This window comes from Cupressus sempervirens, chromosome 3, assembly GCF_028749045.1.
Source record: "Cupressus sempervirens isolate cs-2001-9-10 chromosome 3, ASM2874904v1, whole genome shotgun sequence".
Lineage (NCBI taxonomy): Eukaryota > Viridiplantae > Streptophyta > Pinopsida > Cupressales > Cupressaceae > Cupressus > Cupressus sempervirens.
This window is the reverse complement of record NC_143120.1, coordinates 481,196,757-481,218,316: the sequence shown is the minus strand read 5'-3', so window position 1 is coordinate 481,218,316 and position 21,560 is coordinate 481,196,757. Positions and strand designations below refer to the sequence as shown.

The 21,560-nt window shown below is 36.0% G+C and overlaps 1 protein-coding gene across 9 annotated transcripts in view; it reads left to right on the top strand.

The window, feature by feature from the left end:
• The window catches only part of LOC149567256 (Homeodomain-like transcriptional regulator), a 76,493-nt gene that overhangs the window by 18,731 nt on the left and 36,202 nt on the right, over positions 1-21,560 (top strand). For all 9 annotated transcript variants that reach the window (XR_016362386.1, XR_016362390.1, XR_016362389.1 and 6 more), the window contains exons 8-11: positions 7,908-8,008; positions 9,019-9,105; positions 17,823-17,972; positions 19,786-19,932. Coding sequence is in view for 3 of the 9 variants with exons in the window: in XM_089820429.1 (XP_089676555.1) it covers positions 7,908-8,008; positions 9,019-9,105; positions 17,823-17,972; positions 19,786-19,932 (485 nt within the window). In the remaining 6 variants the exon portion in view is untranslated. The remainder of the gene's footprint in view (positions 1-7,907; positions 8,009-9,018; positions 9,106-17,822; positions 17,973-19,785; positions 19,933-21,560) is intronic.

Genomic DNA, 21,560 nt, shown 5'->3' with positions numbered 1-21,560 from the left:
GAAGCTTAAGAAAAAATAGAAAATTAAACTACTCCAAGAACCTTAAGAATTTTTAATGTGGTTATCCTCCTTTTTAATAGTCAAATTGTTTGGTCTAGCAATTAGGCCTTCATCAATAAAGTGAATCTAAGCATTTATTTGGTCATAGTTTGCAAATGTTGCCTCATATCTTCAGGGTCTCTTATAACCCCTGTCCCCGTCCCCTGAGGCATTTCAAGGATGGGGGGCCATCAGGGGACATCTTTTAGCCATCCCTCCACTACGAGAGAGTCTAGAAACGTCCCAGAATGCATCCTCATAATGGTGGATGGCTGGAAACATGGAGGGAATGCCTAGTTGTCCCCAAGGTTGCTAGGGACTTCTCAGATATCGGGGATGACTAGACATCCCCTACAAAAAGGCAATTTTTTATTATGTTATAAAGGTTCATAATAAGTAAATAGAGACTGCTATATAAAACTTTGCAGCATTATTACAGAAATATAACATGACAGCATTTATAGCAGCAGCAATAAATATATCATGTCAACATTATAACAGCAATTAAATTATCATGATATCAGTAAAGGCAAAACTATATGAATATATCCCAATTCAAGTTTATTATAGCTGATGATATTACAGTTCAGACTAACAGCAATAATTTGTATTTCTGGTTTCATTTTTAAAAGAAGTTGTAGACTTCAAAGTTCTTTAATGGTATTTAAGGTGTATTTGTCAGAGTTTGGTATAGTGTGATTTTTCTTGAGAAGTATAAACAAATAATTCCTTTACTGATTGTGGTTGGCATGCAGGCTTCTGCAGACATTGTCCAACATCTTCTTTAACATTGTCAAGTTATATTACTGCCATTATATTGCTGTTATATATAAATATAAAATTATCCCCCCACTGCTCAAAAATGGCCTTAAGGCTTCTGTCCCCAAAATGTATCCCATACCGCCTTCCATCACTGTTCTTGAAATACAGTGGAACATAAGCTTGTAGTTTCATTCGCCAAATTATCAAACATCTTCCTATCTCTAAAGGCAGGCGCGAATAAGAAATAAAAGGTAGAGAGATTTAGGTGCATCCTCTGATCTGTACCATCAACTTCTTAAGTATTTTGTTCCAATCATTGGTATTGGAACAAGCAATATTGCTATTCCTGTTAAGCCAGAAACTAGCCAAGAGGCGAGGGTAATTATCAAGGGTTGTAGCAATCTCTTGAATTTCAGCACCTTCATGAAGACTTTGAGAGGGAAACTTCATTGAATTCACAATGATCAAAGCTCTGTGAGCCAAGGAGAACAAACCCATTGGAGGATTGTGAACCTTAATAGGTTTCGCCATCTTTTGCCAAACATCTATTAAGACAGTCAGAAATAGACACTAGAGGACAAAATGATCCAAGATCTTAAAGGGGAGAAGTGATCGGTAGAAGTAGGCAATATGAAATGGAATCATATTAATGAGATGCATGTGTTTTTTTCAGCGATGAATGAAGGTACAACTATGGGATATAATGCAGAGGAGCTAACAAAAATGCCAAATGCAAGGCATTAAAGAACCAACAAATAAAGGAGAGCAAGCTTCCAAAAAGTAGGAATAAACAACCACCAAGAGACAAACATTGAGAATGGATACATCCTTTGCCATCATTGAAGAGTATAAAAAGTTGTCACGAGAAGGCATGAGAAAAAAAGAAAAAGAAAGTGGCCAGCTTGGCTAGGTTCACAAAAAACCTAGGTTGGCGGTTTGGGTTCAGGTTCAGATTCTGGTTTGGAGAGCCGGTTTGCCGATATGACAAAGGTTTTAAACGGGGTTTGGGTTCATTAGTACAAAAGCATGTAAAAATTCCATGCATATATATATGTGTGTGTGTGTGTGAATAGTTCTCCAATAGATTTGAAGTTAAATTATTTAAAAAAATAATATAGTAGAATGTATTATGTATTAATATATGATAATATAATATTTAATTTAAAATTGATACACTTAGTTTACACATTAAATTAAAATTATTAATATTAGAAGGATATTAATCTATTAGATTATTACATTTAAAACAATATAGAAAAGTTACCATCAATTTACATCACTAATTCTTCTTTTAACATTCATATAAATTATAAACAGTAATAATAATTTTTTTACATTCATATGTAATAATATTGTGATAATAAATAAACCTAGTGTTGGACGGTAATAAATCCTCGACGGCAATTAATGACGATAAATCCTTGGGCATAATCATCTAGTGTGAAAGTACTGAGGTGATTGCCTAGTGCAGAAAACATGTTGATGTGGGTGCTCTTCTCAAGTGTACACACAAGGAGCCCATTTTTTTTATGGTTGCACACAGAAAGGGCTTTTTCCACAAGTGTTGGACAGTAGAAATTGGCAAACTTTGAACCAAGTTGACACAATACCCGGACCTGGTGCAAACCTAACCCTGGTACAGCCACAAAACTCATGTACTTGGTAAGATAGCAAAAAAGTGCGGTTGCCACCAAAAGTGAAACAACTAGCATAGGCCAAAAAATTGTGAAGAGTTGTTAGAAGAGGCAAAATAGCAAGGGCATGATAGAAGTCTCACCAAAAGGAGAGAGTAATGTGAAAGATGCTAATCCAGATAGAAATTTCCTTTCGGACAAAAAAAGTAATCAAATAAATAGTCATTCTAATAATTAGAAAGATACTCTAAAGCACCCTTTAGATAGAAACTAAAAAGCACTTCAACTAATTTTTGTAAGTATTATTCCAATGTTTATTGTATGCATTAATCATGTCCAAAAAATAGATACATTTTTTCCCAATCATGGGGTTGGTACTAATAGCTGAAATATGAATGTAAACGATTTTGTGGACTAAGGTTGTTCACCGGTTTGCCTCTTTATTCCTTTTTCAGGGAATTTGTTTAACATAGTATCAGCCAAACATGTCAGAATTCTTTTAGCCTTCCTAATATAACTTTGTAATTCTAATGGGAAGATTTTTTAGTAAGCAAGCCACCGATAAGTAAAGAGGAATTATCTTAATACAATGAGCGACTACATGTAAGATGAGCAAAAATCGTTAAACCCGAAGAGAGACCCTATACATCTATTGTGTTTCAACTTTTGTTAGCACTTGTTTTAAGAGTACTAGTGACAAGTCATTTGTTGAATTCTAGATTAGGGCACCCACCATTGGCATATCATGGTTATTTTGTCATTTTAACAAATCCTTTAGGGTTTGTTTGTTTGCGGGAATAGAAATATGGAAATTGTTATTGTTATTCTGGAATAGAAAATGGGGATACATATTCCTATGTTTGGTTCAGTCAGAATTTGATGGGGAATTCACAGACCCAAAAATTTATGTTTTCTAAAATAAATAAAATTGGAATAGGAATACATATTCCAAATCCACCTATTTAGGTGGAATTGCAAATTATCATTTTTGGGCCAAAATTGGAATACACATTCCTATTCGCAATTCCAATTTGGTGCACCCAAACAAAGAATTCAAAATTATAAGAATTTACATAAGCCTATTCCACTCATATTCCTACTGCCAAATAGGCCCTTAGAGATAGACTACAATGATCATTGGGCCTTGGGATTGAAACTTTAAGCTGTGAGTCTTCTACTTGTCTTTTCGCATATAACCAAATCCTCAAATAGCTTTTCTTGCAGTGTTCATCTGTTTATACTTTTAAGGTCACAAAATGAAAGTTGTCCCCCTCAAACATGAGATATTAAAGGAGAACTTCATTTGAAAATGGGGAGAGAGGAACAAAGAGAAAAGGGAAGATGTGAATCAAGAAAGAATTAATGGAAGAGAAACAAGGAATGTGAAGAAAATAAGTAACCGAGTCTTCAAAAGGCAAAAGTTAAGAAGGGTTGTGACTATTTCAAAGGGTAGAGATGATAAAGCGTTATTACTCTTCCAAAGGGGTTTTAATTATGAAAGGCCACAACTTAAAAAAATGGAAGTCATGATGAATTGTTGGAAGTCTTTGAAAGAGTGATAATTATGAAAGGTTGTGATTCTCTCTAAGGGCAGCAATAATTAAGGGTTGTGACTCTTTCAAAAGAGTGACAATAATGGAAGTTTGTGACTCTTTCAAAGGGCAGTAATGTTAAAGGGTTGTGACTCTTCCAAAGTTTGGTAGTTGTGAAAGGTTGTGACCATTGGAAAAGGTAGACGTGATGAAGAAGTGTGACTCTACTACCCATTGGAGGATATAAATGGGAGAAGGTTTCAATTGCGGAGGACATCCAATGGAGATCAATTTGTGGAATAATATATTATTCTCATAGGCAATAACAAAAGTGGTCATTCAATTCTTATGAAAGTTGGCAACCCTTTCACCAATAAAGTGTAAAGAAGATTTCATTTTAAGCATTGGAGACTTATCAACCATCACTTGTGAATCCATCCAACAAATCCTTCATTTATCAGTCATTAACCCCTGAAGAAATTAAGCAAACAATCAGTGAGAAGGACCAATCACACAATCATCAATTCATCTAGAGATCAAGGAAACATACAATTCAGCAATCAGGCATCACTGTATTGAATCAACTTCCATTCTACCATAAAACTAGAATTCATTATATCATCATTTTCAATCATCTAATCAACAATTACTTAATCATAACTCACCAATAGATCAAACTATCGAATCAAAGGAATTCATTCAATAAATCAATCATTTAACAACAATCGAATGGTCACTCAAGGAAGGAATTCAATCAACATTGGTGCTCATAAAGAGCAGATCAGTTCGCAAGATATCAGCATGAGGCACATAGATTAGATAAAAAGTTAATATTAATTGCAGCCAAATAGCATTCTTGCTAATGTGTGGTATGCATTAGTATAGGTTTGTTATGTATGCTTAGTATATGCAATGTGGATAAATGTTATCCTATGCATCTATGCTCTTTATTGTTCTCTTACCATATTTTATTAAACTTGTTATTATGCTTATTAATTTATCCCCATTAGCAATCATATGAGAATGAGAGGAAATATGTTAGGGAGAGGCGCTATACATAGATTTCCACAAATTAAGTAGTCCACCACAAGGGATGGAATCACAAAATCTTCTTGCTGCTTGTGGGCCAAAGGGCGAGTTGTCTTAGTCAAGTGCTACACACTTTTGGACTTAGTTGGGCTGAATAGTCTTCCTTGCTTATCCATGTTCCCTCAAATTAAGTAGTCGACCCTAAGGGATTGAATAATCACAGAATGTTTCTTCCACTTGTGGGCCAAGGAACAAGTTGTGTTGGTCACGCATTACATGCTCTTGGGCTTAATTGGGCTAAACAATAACCGATCACCCTTTATGGATCCCCTCTCCAAATTATAAATATGATTTTTTATGGGAAATGGAACCGTGGATTGGTATTGCATGATTTATCTAAATAGTATAAGATAGGTATGTATGTGCTTATAATTGTTGATTAGGATCCGTAACCCTATTAAATTGTGATCAAGTCCCAAGTTGGGTGGGAAACTATAGCTAGGTCAGGTGGGCCCTACGGCTTCTAGGAGCCTTACTATTATTAGGGGCAAATTGTAGGGAGATTAATGAAAAACAAATATTTATGTATGTACGTAGAGGTGGTAGATTTGGGTTCCCCTGAATTAAAAAGGCCACCCCAAGGGATGGAATCGTCAAGATGGACATTCTTGTTGCTTGTGGATCAAGGGCTGAGTTCTCGTTAGACATTGCACACTCTTGGGCTTAATTGGGCTAAACAGTCTTCCTCAATGACTCGAGACCCCTCAATTTAAGTAGGCTAACCCAAGGGATGGAATCATTGAGGTAGATGTTCTTGCTGCTCGTGGGCCAAGGGGTGAGTCATCTTGGAAAGACGCTGTGTGCGCTTGGGGTTAATTAGGCTGAATAGTAACTTGGTACCCTTTATGACTTTCCTCTCCAAACCCTATTATGCTTGATTTAGGGAAACTTAACCCTTGGTGCTTAATTTCTAAGATCAACAAGTTGTATGGTGTGTCTAAATAGGGTAATATGATTAGGGACACACACACACACACACACACATTTTGTTGAACCCCTAACCCTAATAGAAATGACTAATCTATTTTAAATATGACATAACATGATTGCATGACATTAATTGGGATTTGTGTTGATAATTTTTAACATTCAAAATTTCAGTAGGTGATTTTAGGGCAAGATCGAGGATCATCCAAAAAGGAGACATTACAATGATTTTGAGCAATTGGGCTTTCTCAAGTTTCAATTACCTATGCAAGGGAAACTAGGAAAAAATAAATTCCCATTTAATATGAAAGCTTTGAATGGCTCTATTTTAGATGTTTTCTTCAAAGTCACTTTGAAGAGTTAGGTGAGCACCCTCTTCCTATGATATAAGCATAGAAGACATGGACTAGGACTTTATAAGCTTCTTCTTTGTTGTTGATCACTTTTTCTTTTTTACTTTATTTCCACTTAAGGATTTGTTTTTATTGTTCTACAACTTTCGAAATAAACATGTGCAATTGAATTCTACACAGGTATAGTAAAATGTGTTGTTGAAATCTAGTTTGTTTTTTAATAAATATAATTATCTACTCCGTAGTTGCAAGATATGTATTCAATATACCATGCATACAAGCACAATATACTTAAGTAAATTGAATGTGCACAGACATCAAGTGAAATCTATAACTAAATTATATTGTGCAATGAAATATAGTTTGTTTTTAATAAATATGATTGAAATCTACATGCTAAATGACATAGGTAAATCAAATGTGGAGTGAAATCCACTTATGTGAAGGGTGTAATTTTGATAGCAATATCAAATTATGCTGTTGTATTTGGATTCAACTGTGTACTTTATTTTTGTCGATATAATAATCTACTCTGCAGTTAAAAGATATGCATTTAAGATACCGTGCATACAGTTCAAATTTACATAAGTAAATTAAAATGTGCAGGCTGGTTAGTTTCTTCCCACAAATCCTAAAATCATATAAAAGATATACCAAATTTAATTAAAAAATTTATTGTTTGCGTAACATTACACCTTTGAATTTTGTTTATCTGAGATAATCTCTACTCTCATGTGCTTTTGCTCTTTTCTTTTCATATCTGTCTTGATTTGAAAATTTTTAACATCAAAAACTTAATATATACATGATTAATTTTATTTGTATTGGCATTAGTATATATTTAATTCCAGGCTGCCATTGTAGCTATTCCTCTCAGCATAAATATATGATCGAATTGATTCCAACTTTTTCACATTAAGAAGGCAACCCCTGATTAGTGACTGGGATCTATCGCCTTGTGGTGTATTACAAGATGCAAAATATCATTAATAGACCATATACTTAGCAAGCTTTTGCAATGATAACTATAAACATAAAAATAGACCAATCCATAGTGGGTACTGAAAACAGTTCTCAGCAATTTATGGTGGTTAATATAGCTAGGGTTGTCTTCACCTGAAAGCCTAAATCAGAGATTCTAAACTTGTGCCACTCACAGAAAATTCGTCCGATTATTAAAATATAGGTTTGCCTGCCTTTAGAAATGTTGATTTACCTTCAGATCAAGCATTATTTTCAGGAAGCCTTTAAATTGAGATGGTGTATTGGAAATACAGGTAAAATGGTTTTTTGGATTCAAACTCATCTGAATGAGTGTCTATTCATCCTTCAAAATTAAAATAGTCATTTTTTAATGTTATTACTTACATTAAATATACGATTGCTAAAAATTTCGTTGTGATGTTCTTTCTAGTCATCTGATAAAATCTCTCACAATTTGCTTTTTATCTCCTAATTTACAACTAATGGAATTGTTTCCTTAAAGTCAAATCCTCTATTATAAGTTATGAATATTAATTATATCTGTATCCAAGCTTGGTGTTTATAAATGAGTTTGGATGCTTTTCTAGGTCCATTGGCAAGGTTCCCACCCTCTACATTCAGAATGAAAAGGCCCTTGGCGGCCCATCCATGGATAGATTCGAAAGAGAATGTGAAAAAATTGTTCATGGTAACTTCATCTCCTATCACGATTTGTTGTATTTGTATTATTATAAGAATGGTTGCCACAGTGGCAGTTTAGGCTTATTCAAAGGAAATTGCTTTTGACTGAGTTAAGGAACAAGTATTTGTAAAATGGAATATGAAATATGTAAGGCATAGGGGGCCCACAAGGTCCTCCGTCAATTATAAAACCAATTTGCATTTTGCACTTTTCATAGTGTAATGCAATGAAAATTTAATTATTTGCTGCTACCATATTTGAATCAATGAACGTTGAAGCTTGAATTTGATGCAGTATGTGAATGTGTAAATTGAATCTTAATGTCATCTGCAGGTGAGTATTAAAAATTTGAATTTTCCTGACACACATATATGCATATGCATACATGTATGTTCATGATATATAATTTATGAATTTATTATAAGTAGATATTTATGCATGTATTATATTTTATTCATGCACGAAAGATTTTTAAGCTTGTGGAACAGGAATTGATAATATGTTTTGGTTGTGGATTCTAGATTTGTTTTAATTTTATATGCAAAAAAAGTAGCTGAATATAAATCATGGGCCCAAATTTAGGGTGTTGGATCATATTTAGAAGTTTTATGGTGTTTATTTTGATTTTTTCTGCTAAAATAACCATAAGTTCTTGTAGTAGAATTTCTGATCTCGTTATACCTTCATAGAATTGAATCTGTTATTTAGATTCTGTTATAATGCTATACACTAAGGTTGCCTTTTAGTTTTGCACTCTATTTTTTGCCGCAGCACTAAATAAGATTTGACAAGAGAAGAAGCCCTTTTGACTTGTTGAAAGGAAATAATGCAACTTGAATTAAATATTTTGAATTGGAGAATGCTGAATTTTGCTAAAACAGAAGCTGAAGGATGCTGGTTTCTTCCTTTATATTTCTGAGGAATGAAGTAAATAAACTCAAAATGATACTAATTCACATGTTGGTATGGCATTGTCTGTTTGATGGTCAAAATTTGTTTTCTGCTTCCTTGTGCAGGTTTTCCGATTTTTATATACTTTTGCTGATGTGATTGACTTGTGCTCATTCACTCTGGATGAATTTGTCCAGGCCTTCCATGATCATGTACGTGCCATAATTCCTTTTAATTATGATTAATGATGGAAGTATGTGATCGGTTGACTTTATTTATGGGTATTGTATTTGATTCAATGTTTGAAATGTAAAGCAAACAAGTCAATATGCTGTAAATCTTAATAAATTAGCCTCCATTCACAAAATGGAACAATGAAAGATATCACGAGGCAGAAAGAACAGTCAATATGGCTAGTTTTGAAGACCTCTATGAACTATAAACAACATATCACAAAGTAATGGCAAGAGAAAAAGGGTGGTCATGCACTTTGAATTCATTTTAAACAGGTGAATGATACTCAGAATCAGAAAGCTGCATTGGGCATGATAAATTGCCCACAGGAGTTCCACTGGAAACACTTGTCTGGGAGAGATCTTTATAAGAATGGGGGTTTCCATAGAGAACCCTGAATAGAATATTTGTTTTGGAGCAAGTCATTGTATCCAACAACTCAACTCTTGCAATGAAGTGGGTCTGTAGACCACAAACTATCAAACTAGTAGCCCAGGGGTTTCAATCCAAAAGTTACTGGTTAAAATAACACTGGTCTTTAGTTAATGGGAAACAGTTTGTCATCAAACAGCCCTGAATCTCTCATTAAAAGCTATTGAAACATCAACAGGTCGAGCAGAGGAATGAGCATGTACATCAATCTCTTCCCTATTGATCAGAGGAATCACATAAGTAGACCTGGGTGAATGTTTTGGAGAATACGAGGGTAAAGTCTGGGGCCCAAGAATGCAGAAATTTACCCTAGACTTTATTAGCTTTAACTACCGAGGAAAAAGGCACCATGACATCTTTGCTCTAGCTAATATTCAGAACAGGTTCAACGAGGATTTACATTTCATCATTGAGTTCGCTGATGCTCAAATTCACCCAAAATTGCCAATGTGAGAGTACTTTTGTTTCTCTTTTCTCTTTTCTTGTAGCAATAGGTTGTCTGGGTTGAGAATATCTATAATGAATTTTATGGTAGTGACATCTGTGGCCAGAAATACCCCTCAGGGATTTTTCAGTAATTTTCTCCCTGAATATTCAAATGCCATGACAGTTGTATCTCTTACCAACTATTGTCTCCTATGCTGACATGTGCACCATGTTTGAATCCAGACATGCTTGGGCATATTTTTGAAGTAGAACATGGAGTAAGCAGGCAAGGGATGAGGATAGTATAACCCAAATTGTTGTCAAATAATGTCTCTTCCATAGCTTTAAAACTCCCCAGGCTCCCCAAAAAAACTCAGCAAAAACATAGATTTGATTAGAAGTGCCATTTTTTGGCAAAATTTAATTAGGAGATGCATCTAAATAGCCAATAAATAAGTAAATGAAAGAAACAAGCCGCCTCTAGATGTATTTAATTGATTTAAATGCAAATTGGGTACAAACCGGCATCCTTGTGTGGAATGGTGATGGTTAGTCACCTAAAATCTAAAGCAAAATTAAAATCACAATTTTTTTTTTGTAAAACTAAAAATAAATACAACTTTGAAACATTTCACATCTCTCTTTCCAGCACTAGTAAAAACTAATGGAGAGGTAGAACTAGATGGTCTAGTCCTAGGAGTTCTCTGTGGCTGCACCTCCTTGCCCATCAAGATAGGTTATGGCTTAACTTCCATTCTAGATGCAAATGCTGCTGGGGCTGGCAATGATTTCTACTCAGTATCCTTGACCTCTTCATCCTCCTTAATGTCATGATCATCCAATGTGAATCCAAATTCACCCCCCTCCTCCATAACCCGTCTCTCCAAATCATAGATGTCATCCTTGCTGAACAATGGAAACTGCTGTTGTGCTGTCAACTGTTATATCATTTAAATCATAGTTGAAAAATTCGGATTCGGCAATATCTTGGCTGACCTAGAACTTTTGAAAAGCTCGGAATCGCCAAAAAATCGGCGAAAAAATCGGCAATAAATCAGTTTTTATCGAACATTTAAAAATATATAATTTATTAAAATACACACAGATACACCAAATTTGAAGAACATATAGTAGATTTCTCTGAGATAAAAATCAAAGTTTAGAGTTAAATACATAACAACACAAACATAGCAAATTAGTATTTGTAGTCCTAATGTTAGCTACTTATTATTTACATTTTAGATTTAAATAATAAATATATTTTAATTTTATATACGAATATTTATTTTATCTAAATATATTAAACATTAATGTAAATATATTTCAAATATGAGCAAACTACGTAAATTTATGTGTTAGATAATATAAACAAGTATCGAAATCTATTGGCAAAAAAGCCCTTGTCAAATTTATTCTATAAATTAATGATAAAACTATCTAGCTATACTAGTATATAAGAGTTTTACTAAAGAGTTATATAATAATTTAAAAATAAAACTTAACAATAATTTTATAATAAATTTATAAATTTGTGAAACAAAATTTAAGAAGAGTTCTCAATATTATCATAATTTATAAGCTCGTTACTAAACATAACAAATTAAAACATAGCTTTCACAAATACAACTATATAAAAAGAAATCTAAATATCCTAATTTATAATGCCATAAAAGATAGACTATTAAACGTAGACTATAATATAAATTTTAAAATCCGTAATGCTGTCGGGTGCAATGAATGTCATCTTCGCAACCTGCAGGGGCCGATGAATGCAGGAAGTAATGTTGTTTGCCGTCTTTGCAATCACTAGCGTCGGCAAAAAAATTACACAAGCATTTGACATTTTAATTAAAACAACGGAAGCAAAACCTAAAATGTGTTTTGTTGTTTCACTCGCCAAATTTAACAAGCCAAATATGCGATGTTTCGTGAGATTTTCTGAAAAAAATGCGGCGGTATTTGAAAAAATACGTCACCGATCTATTCTGCGTTTTAATCAGCTGCCTGTCTGACCTGCAGTTTATCGCGATTTTGGTGATATACTGCCGGTTTTTTCAACTATGATTTAATTCAATTGGACCACTTGATATTTTGTCTATGTTCCTGGTGCACAACCAAAGATTACAGTGCACAGGGACAAGGTCATTTAGGTATTTCCAAGCCATTGTTTTCCTTGAATTTATGTGGATGTCCTTCCAACAACCTCCAATTGCACTTACAGCTGGAGGAGCAAATTAAATCATCTAAATTGAAATTAGAATGAGTTTTTTGCATCCTAGGCATTACATTCTTTTGCTATCAAGTTTTTGGCCAATTTGTGAGTTTTTGACTGAAATACTCATCATGCAAAAATCTCGTCGAGTTTTTGGTGAGTTTTGCAATTTATAGTCTCTTCTATTCCTCAGTGCAATGAGACGTTCTATTTGAATAATTGTTCCTTGGAAATGCTTAAAATGACACACAACTACAGTTTCAATAACAATCAAAATCAAAACTGTAGAATTAAAGCTAGAAGTGGGTGGGACAATTCCTAGGGAAGGGCATAAGGTTAGCTTGGGCCGAAGCACTTCCCAATATTCCATATAGCTCCTAGTTGTGATCTCAAGTCCCTCTTGTAGCTTGCTAGTGTTTGCTAGGTGATGGATTGGCTTAGTGTCTTGTGTCTAACAATAGAAGAAGAAGAAGAAACGAAAGGCACAAAGGAGATAGATTTGGCAAGGATTCCTTGGAGATGCCAGCTTGAAGTTGATCAATATTTGAGAGCATTAATGATAATCTATCAATTTACCCCCACCACCAAGGATTTGAAGTTGAGCTAAAGGATCACTATCTTTCAACAAATCAAGAATTCAAGGGAGGGGTAGAAGTGAGTGTAGTGAAGCGCTTGTCGGACAGGCTGAGGGAGAACAGTAAACCAACAATGGGCTTGATGAATGAGAGAGGCGATGAAGGTCATTTATGTGCTGATACAACATGGAGGGGGAGGCAATCGATTTTCCTATTCTACCAACATCAAGCCCAGTGGAAAGGGGAGAGGACTTCATGCTTTTGACCAACAGCAGTGTGAGAGGCTGATTGGTGATGGAGCGCGAGCATGTGGGGCTTGATTGCCTCAAGCTATTAGGGGGAGGTAGAGCATTGTAGGAAAAAAATGAAGAGGACTATCGGCCTCTTTTTTATCATGCTTAAACTGGAGATCTATTGTTGACACAACTGAAGTATTCTTAGTCTTTATGAGGTCCAGTCAGTGCACATTACTTATTGCTGCAATCATCAGCAACATCAATCTTGATGAACACCTCAACGTTGTCTTGTATAAGGAAGATTATAATTTTTTTTAATAGATAAAGAACCTAGCTGGTTGGGTCTGAATTCCCATTCCTTTTCTCCATCACCAAGCCAATTGTCCACTCAAGGTTGAATCCTATATGTTTTGGATTTACACAACTACAAGAAGCTAGATAGTTTCTGGATTGGAGTGTGTAACTTTTTTTAAATCATCTTTCTTCTCATTACGTTCTCTTGCTTCCTGATGATGGATCACATTGGCGCAATGCAAGGCAGCAGAATCCCCAAAGGAGATGTCCAAACTCCCAACAAACAACCACATAGTGGAAATACAACAACACAAGAACAATAATGCAAGATCTGATACCAAATCACAACTCCTTATTCATAGATATAACTGATTACATGCAGTATGCCCGACTGTAAGGCCTTCCAGGTTAGGGCCAAATACAAAAAACAATTACAATACTAGTTCTGCAAGATCTCGCAAGATCTAGTTACGGCATGCCAATTTCAGCTAGTCCAAATCCACAACTGGATAAGAACACCAAGAAGAATTCACACTTGTACCCTTAGGTCCACCAAGCAATCCTTTGGTTCCTAAGCCACAACCCTAGCGCTTCAAAATTCACATCTACACTTCATCCCCTTTTCCCAGCTGGATGATCACTTCTTACCTAAAGACTCTACAAGATCCCTTACTTATACCCAACTAAGTCACAAGTCGGCCTAGCTACTTACAAACTAAATTAAATCCCTTACATTAAATATAGGTTGAGCCACAAGTCGGCTACAACACTAAATTAAATACCCATACAAAAATTAATTGCCAAAAATCGGCTCACAGACAACTCGGCACCAACAAAACCAAGACCAAACTGAGTGTCAGCAAAACCAAGCCGAGTACCAATAAATTCCCAAGCATTGCCGAGTTCCAGAGACAATGCCGAGTTCCCAAACCATGCCAAGTTCTCAGACCATACCTAGTTCCAGACCATGTCGAGTTCCTAGACCCTGCCGAGTTCCATAGACCATGCCGAGCTCCCAGTGTTTGTTAAACACCAGTGTTTGCCGAGCTCCACAACACTTAACCAAAATCCCTCCAAACATGTAGGATTGCAAGCAAGCCTAGGATGCTCCTGCATCAGACACCCCAAGTTTGAAAAGATGTTCTCAGTAGCTAGAAGAACATCTTCTAGGATTCAATATATAAATCCCAAATCGGTTCTTCACATACATATCCTCCAAGCCCTCAACTTGTACACTCTTTCTTTTGTTCTTCGCCTACTTCTTCACATCCATCCTCAGTGTGCTACAGGTTTGCTTTCCATGTTGATCTCCAACCTTCTCAGAATCTGCCAACTCAACTCGATTGCCAATACTCAGGTTCCTCCTATCGAGCTCTTCATTTTGTAAAGGAATCAGGGAAAACTTCCTGCCATCTTTCTCAATAGTAAACACATTCTTGACTAAATCATGCACAACCCTGCAATCATACTACCAAGGTGTACCAAGCAACACATGACAACTGTTCATGTCCACAATATCACACAACACTTGATCCTTATACTGCCCAATCTGGAAATCAACAAGGCATTGTTCCCTCACTTCCAAAGCATGTTCACCTTGCAACCAACCAATCCTATAAGGATAAGGATGTCTTACTCTCTTCAAACCACGTTTCTGAACCATCTCCTCATCAACAAGTTTATCAGTACTACCACCATCCATAGTGACCTTGCTGACTTTACCACTAGTCTTACAACAAGTCCTGAACAAACTAGTCCTCTGACAAGATTCCAATGTCCTCTCACTAACTAGTACTCGTCGAGCCATCAAACTTTCTTCTTGCTTAGGCTGACTGTCTTGAACTACAACATCATTCACAACAACAATTGTCCTGCTAAGTGGACATTCAAAAGATCTATGCCCTTCTTTACCACATCTGAAACAATTACCTTTGAACCTACCTCTACCTATCCTTCTTTTCTAATCAACAGGTTTTGGTTCACCTTCAGCACTCGGTTTAGCTTGTGCCAAGCTATCTTGCTTCCCTTTTCCTCTAGCATTACCTTGACTTTTCCCCTTCAACTTATCTTTTGCCTTCAGGGCATACTGATAGGCATCCTCAACTGAAGAAATGTTCAACATACCAACCTCATCCTGAATATTGAATCTCAAACCATTAATGTACCAAGCTACCTTTTCCTTTGACAATTCTTTATGACCAGACCGAATAGTCAACTTGTAGAACTCCTTGGTATAATCCTTCACAGACATATCTTTCTGTTTCAGATTTTGCAACCTTTTAAACAACTCAAGTTCATAATCAGCAGGAATGAACTTAGCCTTCAACTTAGTCACCATCAATCTCCATCTAGAGATCTTCATTTCACCTTCCTCCTCTCTGTCTCGTTGCAGTTCCTTCCACCAAAGAGTAGCTTGTCCTTTCAACTTAGTTTGTGCCAACCTCACTTTGAGTGGATCCTCAATATCCTCAAACTCAAAGTAGTCTTCCAATTCACCAATCCAATCAATCAACTTTAGGGGTCAAAGTACTCGAGAAATTAGAAACCTCCATCTTATGCTTCAGCTTCAATAGAGATCCAGGTCGAGCAAACTGACCAGCCCTAATTCCAATATTTCTCTCCACATGATCAGTTCTGTCCTCACCACTAGATCCAACAACTTCAAAGTCTTCAACAACTTCCTCATAACTTCCTTCAGTATCCACATGCCTCGGTACACCACCTTAAGCACTTAGAATATCAAAAATCATGTCACTCTTCAACAATGCAATCTCAGATTTGAACTTTGCTCCTATCTTTTCTAAGATCCTTTCTTCCACAACATCACTAAGATCATCAATTGCCCTAGGGTCCAATTTTCTTGGAGGCATTTTCCAAATTTTATTACCAAACCCTAAGCAATAGATCCACCAATCCAGACGATCAATTAGCCACAAGATCAACCTTCTCTGCAAGTCCTAGTGTAAACTGCCTCAGCTTCGGGGAACTGTCAACACGCCCAGGAACAACCTTCGCTCTAATACCACTTGACGTAGTGCAAGGTAGGAGAATCCCCAAAGGAGATGTCCAAACCCCCAACAAACAATTAGACAACGGAAATACAACAACATAAGAACAATAATGCAAGATCTGATACCAAATCACAACTCTTTATTCATAGATATAACTGATTACATGCAATATGCCCAGCTGTAAGGCCTTCCAGGTTAGGGCCAAATACAAACAACAATTACAATTCCAGTTCTGTAAGAGCTCGCAAGATCCAGTTACCACATGCCAATTGTTGCTAGTCCAGATCCACAACTGGATAAGAACACCAAGAAGAATTTACACTTGTACCCTTAGGTCCACCAAGCAATCCTTTGGTTCCTAAGTTGCAACCCTAGCTCTTCAAAATTCGCATCTACACTTCATCCCCTTCTCCTAGCTGGATGATCACTTCTTACCTAAAGACTCTACAAGACCCCTTACTTATACCCAACTAAGCCACAAGTCAGCCCAACTGCTTACAAACTAAATTAAATCCCTTACATTAAATATAGGTTCAGCCACAAGTCGGTTACAAGACTAAATTAAATACCCATATAGAAATTAAATGCCAAAAGCTGGCCCACAAATAACTCTGCACCAACAGAACCAAGACCAAACCAAGTGTTAGCAAAACCAAGCCGAGCACCAGTAAATTCCCAAGCATTGCCGAGTTCCAGAGACCATGCTGAGTTCCTAGACCATACCGAGTTCCAGACCATGTCGAGTTCCTAGACCCTACCAAGTTCCACAGACCATGCCGAGCTCCTAGTGTATGCCGAACACTAGTATCTGCCGAGCTCCACAACACTTAACCAAAATCCCTCCAAACATGCAGGATTGCAAGCAAGCCTAGGACGCTCTTGCATCACACATTATCATAGAATCTGATCCGAAACATCGATGATAATTTTTTTTACACAATTGAATCCAGAAACTATCTAGCATTCATACAGATTGTGGAAATCTAATGGTTTTGATTAACTACGGGCAGGTCGAGTAGTTCCACATTTCAATTTGTTTGGTCTCCTCTCTTGGCTTTGTTGGTTGAGTCCCTCTCCTTTGTTGGTCATTTAAGCTTCAGCATAGTTGACCATGGAACCCCTATAAAATAAGTTATATTTTGTCAGGTAATCCCAAACAATCAATGCTCTACTTGGCTTTTTATTGGATATTGTTTAGTTAAATGTGTACTTAGTGGTGTAGTTGGAGTTCAACTTCAAATGAATAAACTAGCAGTGAATAGTTCTATTTGGGAAAAAAAAGCATTTGATATATTTAAAGCTTATGTTATAATAAATACAGATAAAATTAGTATATTTTGCATGAATACTTCATAATAATAACTTCCTTGCTAAAAATTACTTAAAAGAGTCAGAAATTCATAATGTTTTGTTTAATTTCATATTTTCAGATTCCATTTCACTATAACAAGTTACAACAATGTTTAATGTTTTTGGTTAGCTTCTCTTTCTAATCTTCAAAACTTGCAGGATTCAATGCTACTTGGGCAAATTCATATTGCCCTTCTGGAACTTCTTTTTGAAGATATTGAGTATGAGCTTAAGAGCTCAAGAGCGAAGAAATCAGCTAAAACTGATTTTGCAGTAAATGATTGTGGCTTTTTGCAACTGATCCAAGCTGTAAGTTTATCATTTCCAATTTCTACATTTGTTTTATTTTTCATTGTAATCATTCTTACCGTTTTGTTTGGTACCTGGAAGATTTTTATTACAGCTCACTATTTCCATGATCATTTGGCTGCTACTGAAATATCTTTTTGATGTTCATCATCCTTGATGTTCCTCATCTTTTGCAATTTTCTAGATTCTGTTGTGCAATGACACAGCTTCACCATCAGGCAATCTCAAGCCTACAAGCCTACTACCCTCCTATTCATTCAAAGATGTGAACTCAGGATTTGATTATAGATTACATATTGTCTGTGTATGCATATTTAGAGAAGACTTCAAACCCTAGTTGACCTTGTTTAACTTCCAATAAATTAGCATAGGTCTGATAAACTTGTACTTTCTGTTTCTGTCCTCAATGAAGCTCAGAAATATCAAATGTGTAATCTCAACTCCAAATTAGCCTACACACAATAATTATTATAAACTTAGCTCTAAACTTATGCTTCAGCAATAATATAATTAATTTCCCAATCAAAATGACTTATTTAATTTTTCAATCAAATTAATTACAGAATTATCTTTATTTCTGAATCAATCCATTAACAACTACAAATTCGTCTTCAGTGGAGACCTCACAAATTTGGTCCTATTGTGAATTCTGTCATGAATCCATTGTTACAAAGAGTCAGAATTTCGTAATTAAATCCTCAGATTCACATAAATCATGACTTCATAATTAAATCCATCAAGTATGTTGACCATAGAAGATTAGTTCACATTTCATTTTTGCAAGGTCTCATTAAATATTTATCACAACTTGAGAGAATTTTGAAATATAGTGAGTATTGTACTATTTTCACTTTAATTCTTAATTAAACCAGTCAACTAAAGACATCCCTTTGAGTAATTTTTTTTTTTGAACAACTTAATCAATTAATTTTGTTAAGTTACTCTATGATTATCTGGGAACATTACATTTCTGAGTCTTTAAAAGCATGGAGTGACCTGAATTGTTTATACATCTTTTGATTTAAGCATAGTGACCTGTTAGACATTTTGAAGTACCAAAATTTGCTGCACTTATGGTCCCACTGCTAGGGACAGAACCAGGAAAGTTTATGTCAGATACTTGGTTCCTCAATACAAATATCAACAATTTTAAGTTTGATTTTCCTCTTCTCATTAGTCATGCTAACTAAAAACTGTGATTGATTATGATGTTATAATTCACATATCCAATGTAGAACTTATGTTGCTGGTTAGTAAATGCCTCTGTTGAACGCTGCAAATGGATAACTTAAAGGACAATCAGACATGAAGCGTTGATGCTTTAAAGCATCAACTGCTTCTGAATAGGATAATGAGAACATTTATGTATGCTACCAAATTACCCTGAATTTTTAAACAGTATTATTGGAGGTAGCTGCTATCAATTTATTACCCTCTGTGTGCCATGGCATGATGCCTTTATGATTGTTTATCAAACATTATGTTTGAGGGTTTTGAATTTAATGTGTGGCCTTCTAATGAAATAGCAAAATTGAGTTCCTTAGCTCTATATGGATAATTGACACAAAGGAGAATCTCTTAAGGCATATACTACCAGGAAGAAATAAATACATGTAATCCGAACTCCAGTGTTCTTGCTGATAGATTTCATGGTAACCTGATTATTCGTAGTCCTCTAGCATGTCTTCCAACGTTTAGTGAATATATTGACATGTCGGTTTCACTGAATATGATTTGTACAATCCTAAGTTTTATAACTAACATTTTGGATCTTTATCTGATGAATAATATTTTAGTTGTCTCTCTTTCACAGGTTAAATGTAAGCGTTTTGATTTTAAAGTTCGGCATAAATTCTTGAGCCCTCTTACTTGGCCAGAAATTCTCAGGCAGGTTGTACTGGAAGCTGGTTTTGGTCCAAAACAAAAGGAGCTGCAAACAGAAAATAGAATTATCAGTAAGGTAATACTAATTATAGATGCATAGCGTAATAGGATCACCTAAATTCTAACATTTTAGAATATATATTTGAAGATTCTTTTATTTTGGTTGGTAAAATATATATTTTTAATTTACAATTATAATAAAATTTTACATGCAATCTTTCACAGAGATTTCAGCTTCCATCACCCTACAAAAGTAAAACAAAACCAGAATACTTCACAACTATCTCTGGAATTACAAATTTTATCTACACCCTCGCTCCCACCAGAGAGAATATGCATATCTACATTATTATCCTACGTTCTGTACAATTTCAATCCCTACATACAACCCTACATGCTGTCATCCCAAAATGCGTTCAAAATATAGTGTCATGCACATAAACGGCACAACGAATTTGGGGCAACCCACCAACATGGAATAATCTCCCAACAGTTTAAAAAAAAAAAAAAACCAAATGATTTCTCTCTTGTGGATGTCACCCTTGTACACTCCGATGACCCCAACACCAATCCTCAAGTGCTTCATCTCACCATTATCACATCTCTTTCCACCTCTTCCCACCCTTGTCCCACGTCTATGGCGCTGGTCCACGAAATCCAGAAATCTGCAAATTCGTACTTGAGGTGAGACTTGTCCATTTGATCCTGGAACACCAGCAACCACAGTCTCCCTATCCTGCACATAATCTTTGATCATATTCCAGTACTTGGCTTCTTCACGATGCTTGTCCTTGTTCTCCAAAGCATCTGAGAGGAACAAGGGGTGCACATGGCTAGGGTGGTTAGGCATCCCTATCCAATCACCCCTGGATAGGGATGCCTAGCTACCTTACACCCAGTTCAGCCAGATTCAGGACTTCCTCAGGCCAATTCATCATTCTGGTTTGACACAACGCTCCACAATGAGCCTCACCCCTGCCTAGGTGTCCATCTCCAAACCCCACGTGCAGAACATGGAAGAAAGCATAATCAGCAGTACCTTGGCCAACATTAGGAAGAAAGAATTATCAATGGTGGAGACGATCGTCAATCTCTCCTCTGTTGTTTTGATCCCAGAATGATATCTTTTGTTTGTCTTCCCTGAAGCTAAAATTTGTCTCCATCTCCCTCCTGCAGCTGTTGCTGTTCTATAAAATCTCACCAGCTATTTGCAGAAAACATTCCCACCAAATGCCCAAACAGACGGAAGAAATTCAGACAAACAGCCTGTTCTGCCACCTTCATAAATGCGTCATCATTCTTTCACCATTCGCACACTTAGTCCAGGTGAAATGTCAGTTTGTTGTGTCATCCACACATCAACCTGCATACGCTATCAAGTGTGGTCAACATTGCACATCCAAAACTGCTATCGTCAATTTTTTGCCAAGTTGGTGCCAAATTTATTGGTGAATAGGGTAGCCAATTTGGAGAGAGCATCCACCAATTTATTACCTTCATGAAAGATGTGGGCAATTTTAAATATTTTGAAGCTTTCGGGTTTTCCTGAAGGAGCTGAACAATCTTATCCAGATACCCCACATGAGACTGTTCCATTTGATATCGCATTGACAATAACCTATGAATCTCCTCTAGATAAACATGCTCTACTTCAATTTTCGAGGCCAAGTTGACTGCTAACAGTGCCGCCTGTGCTTCCGCATC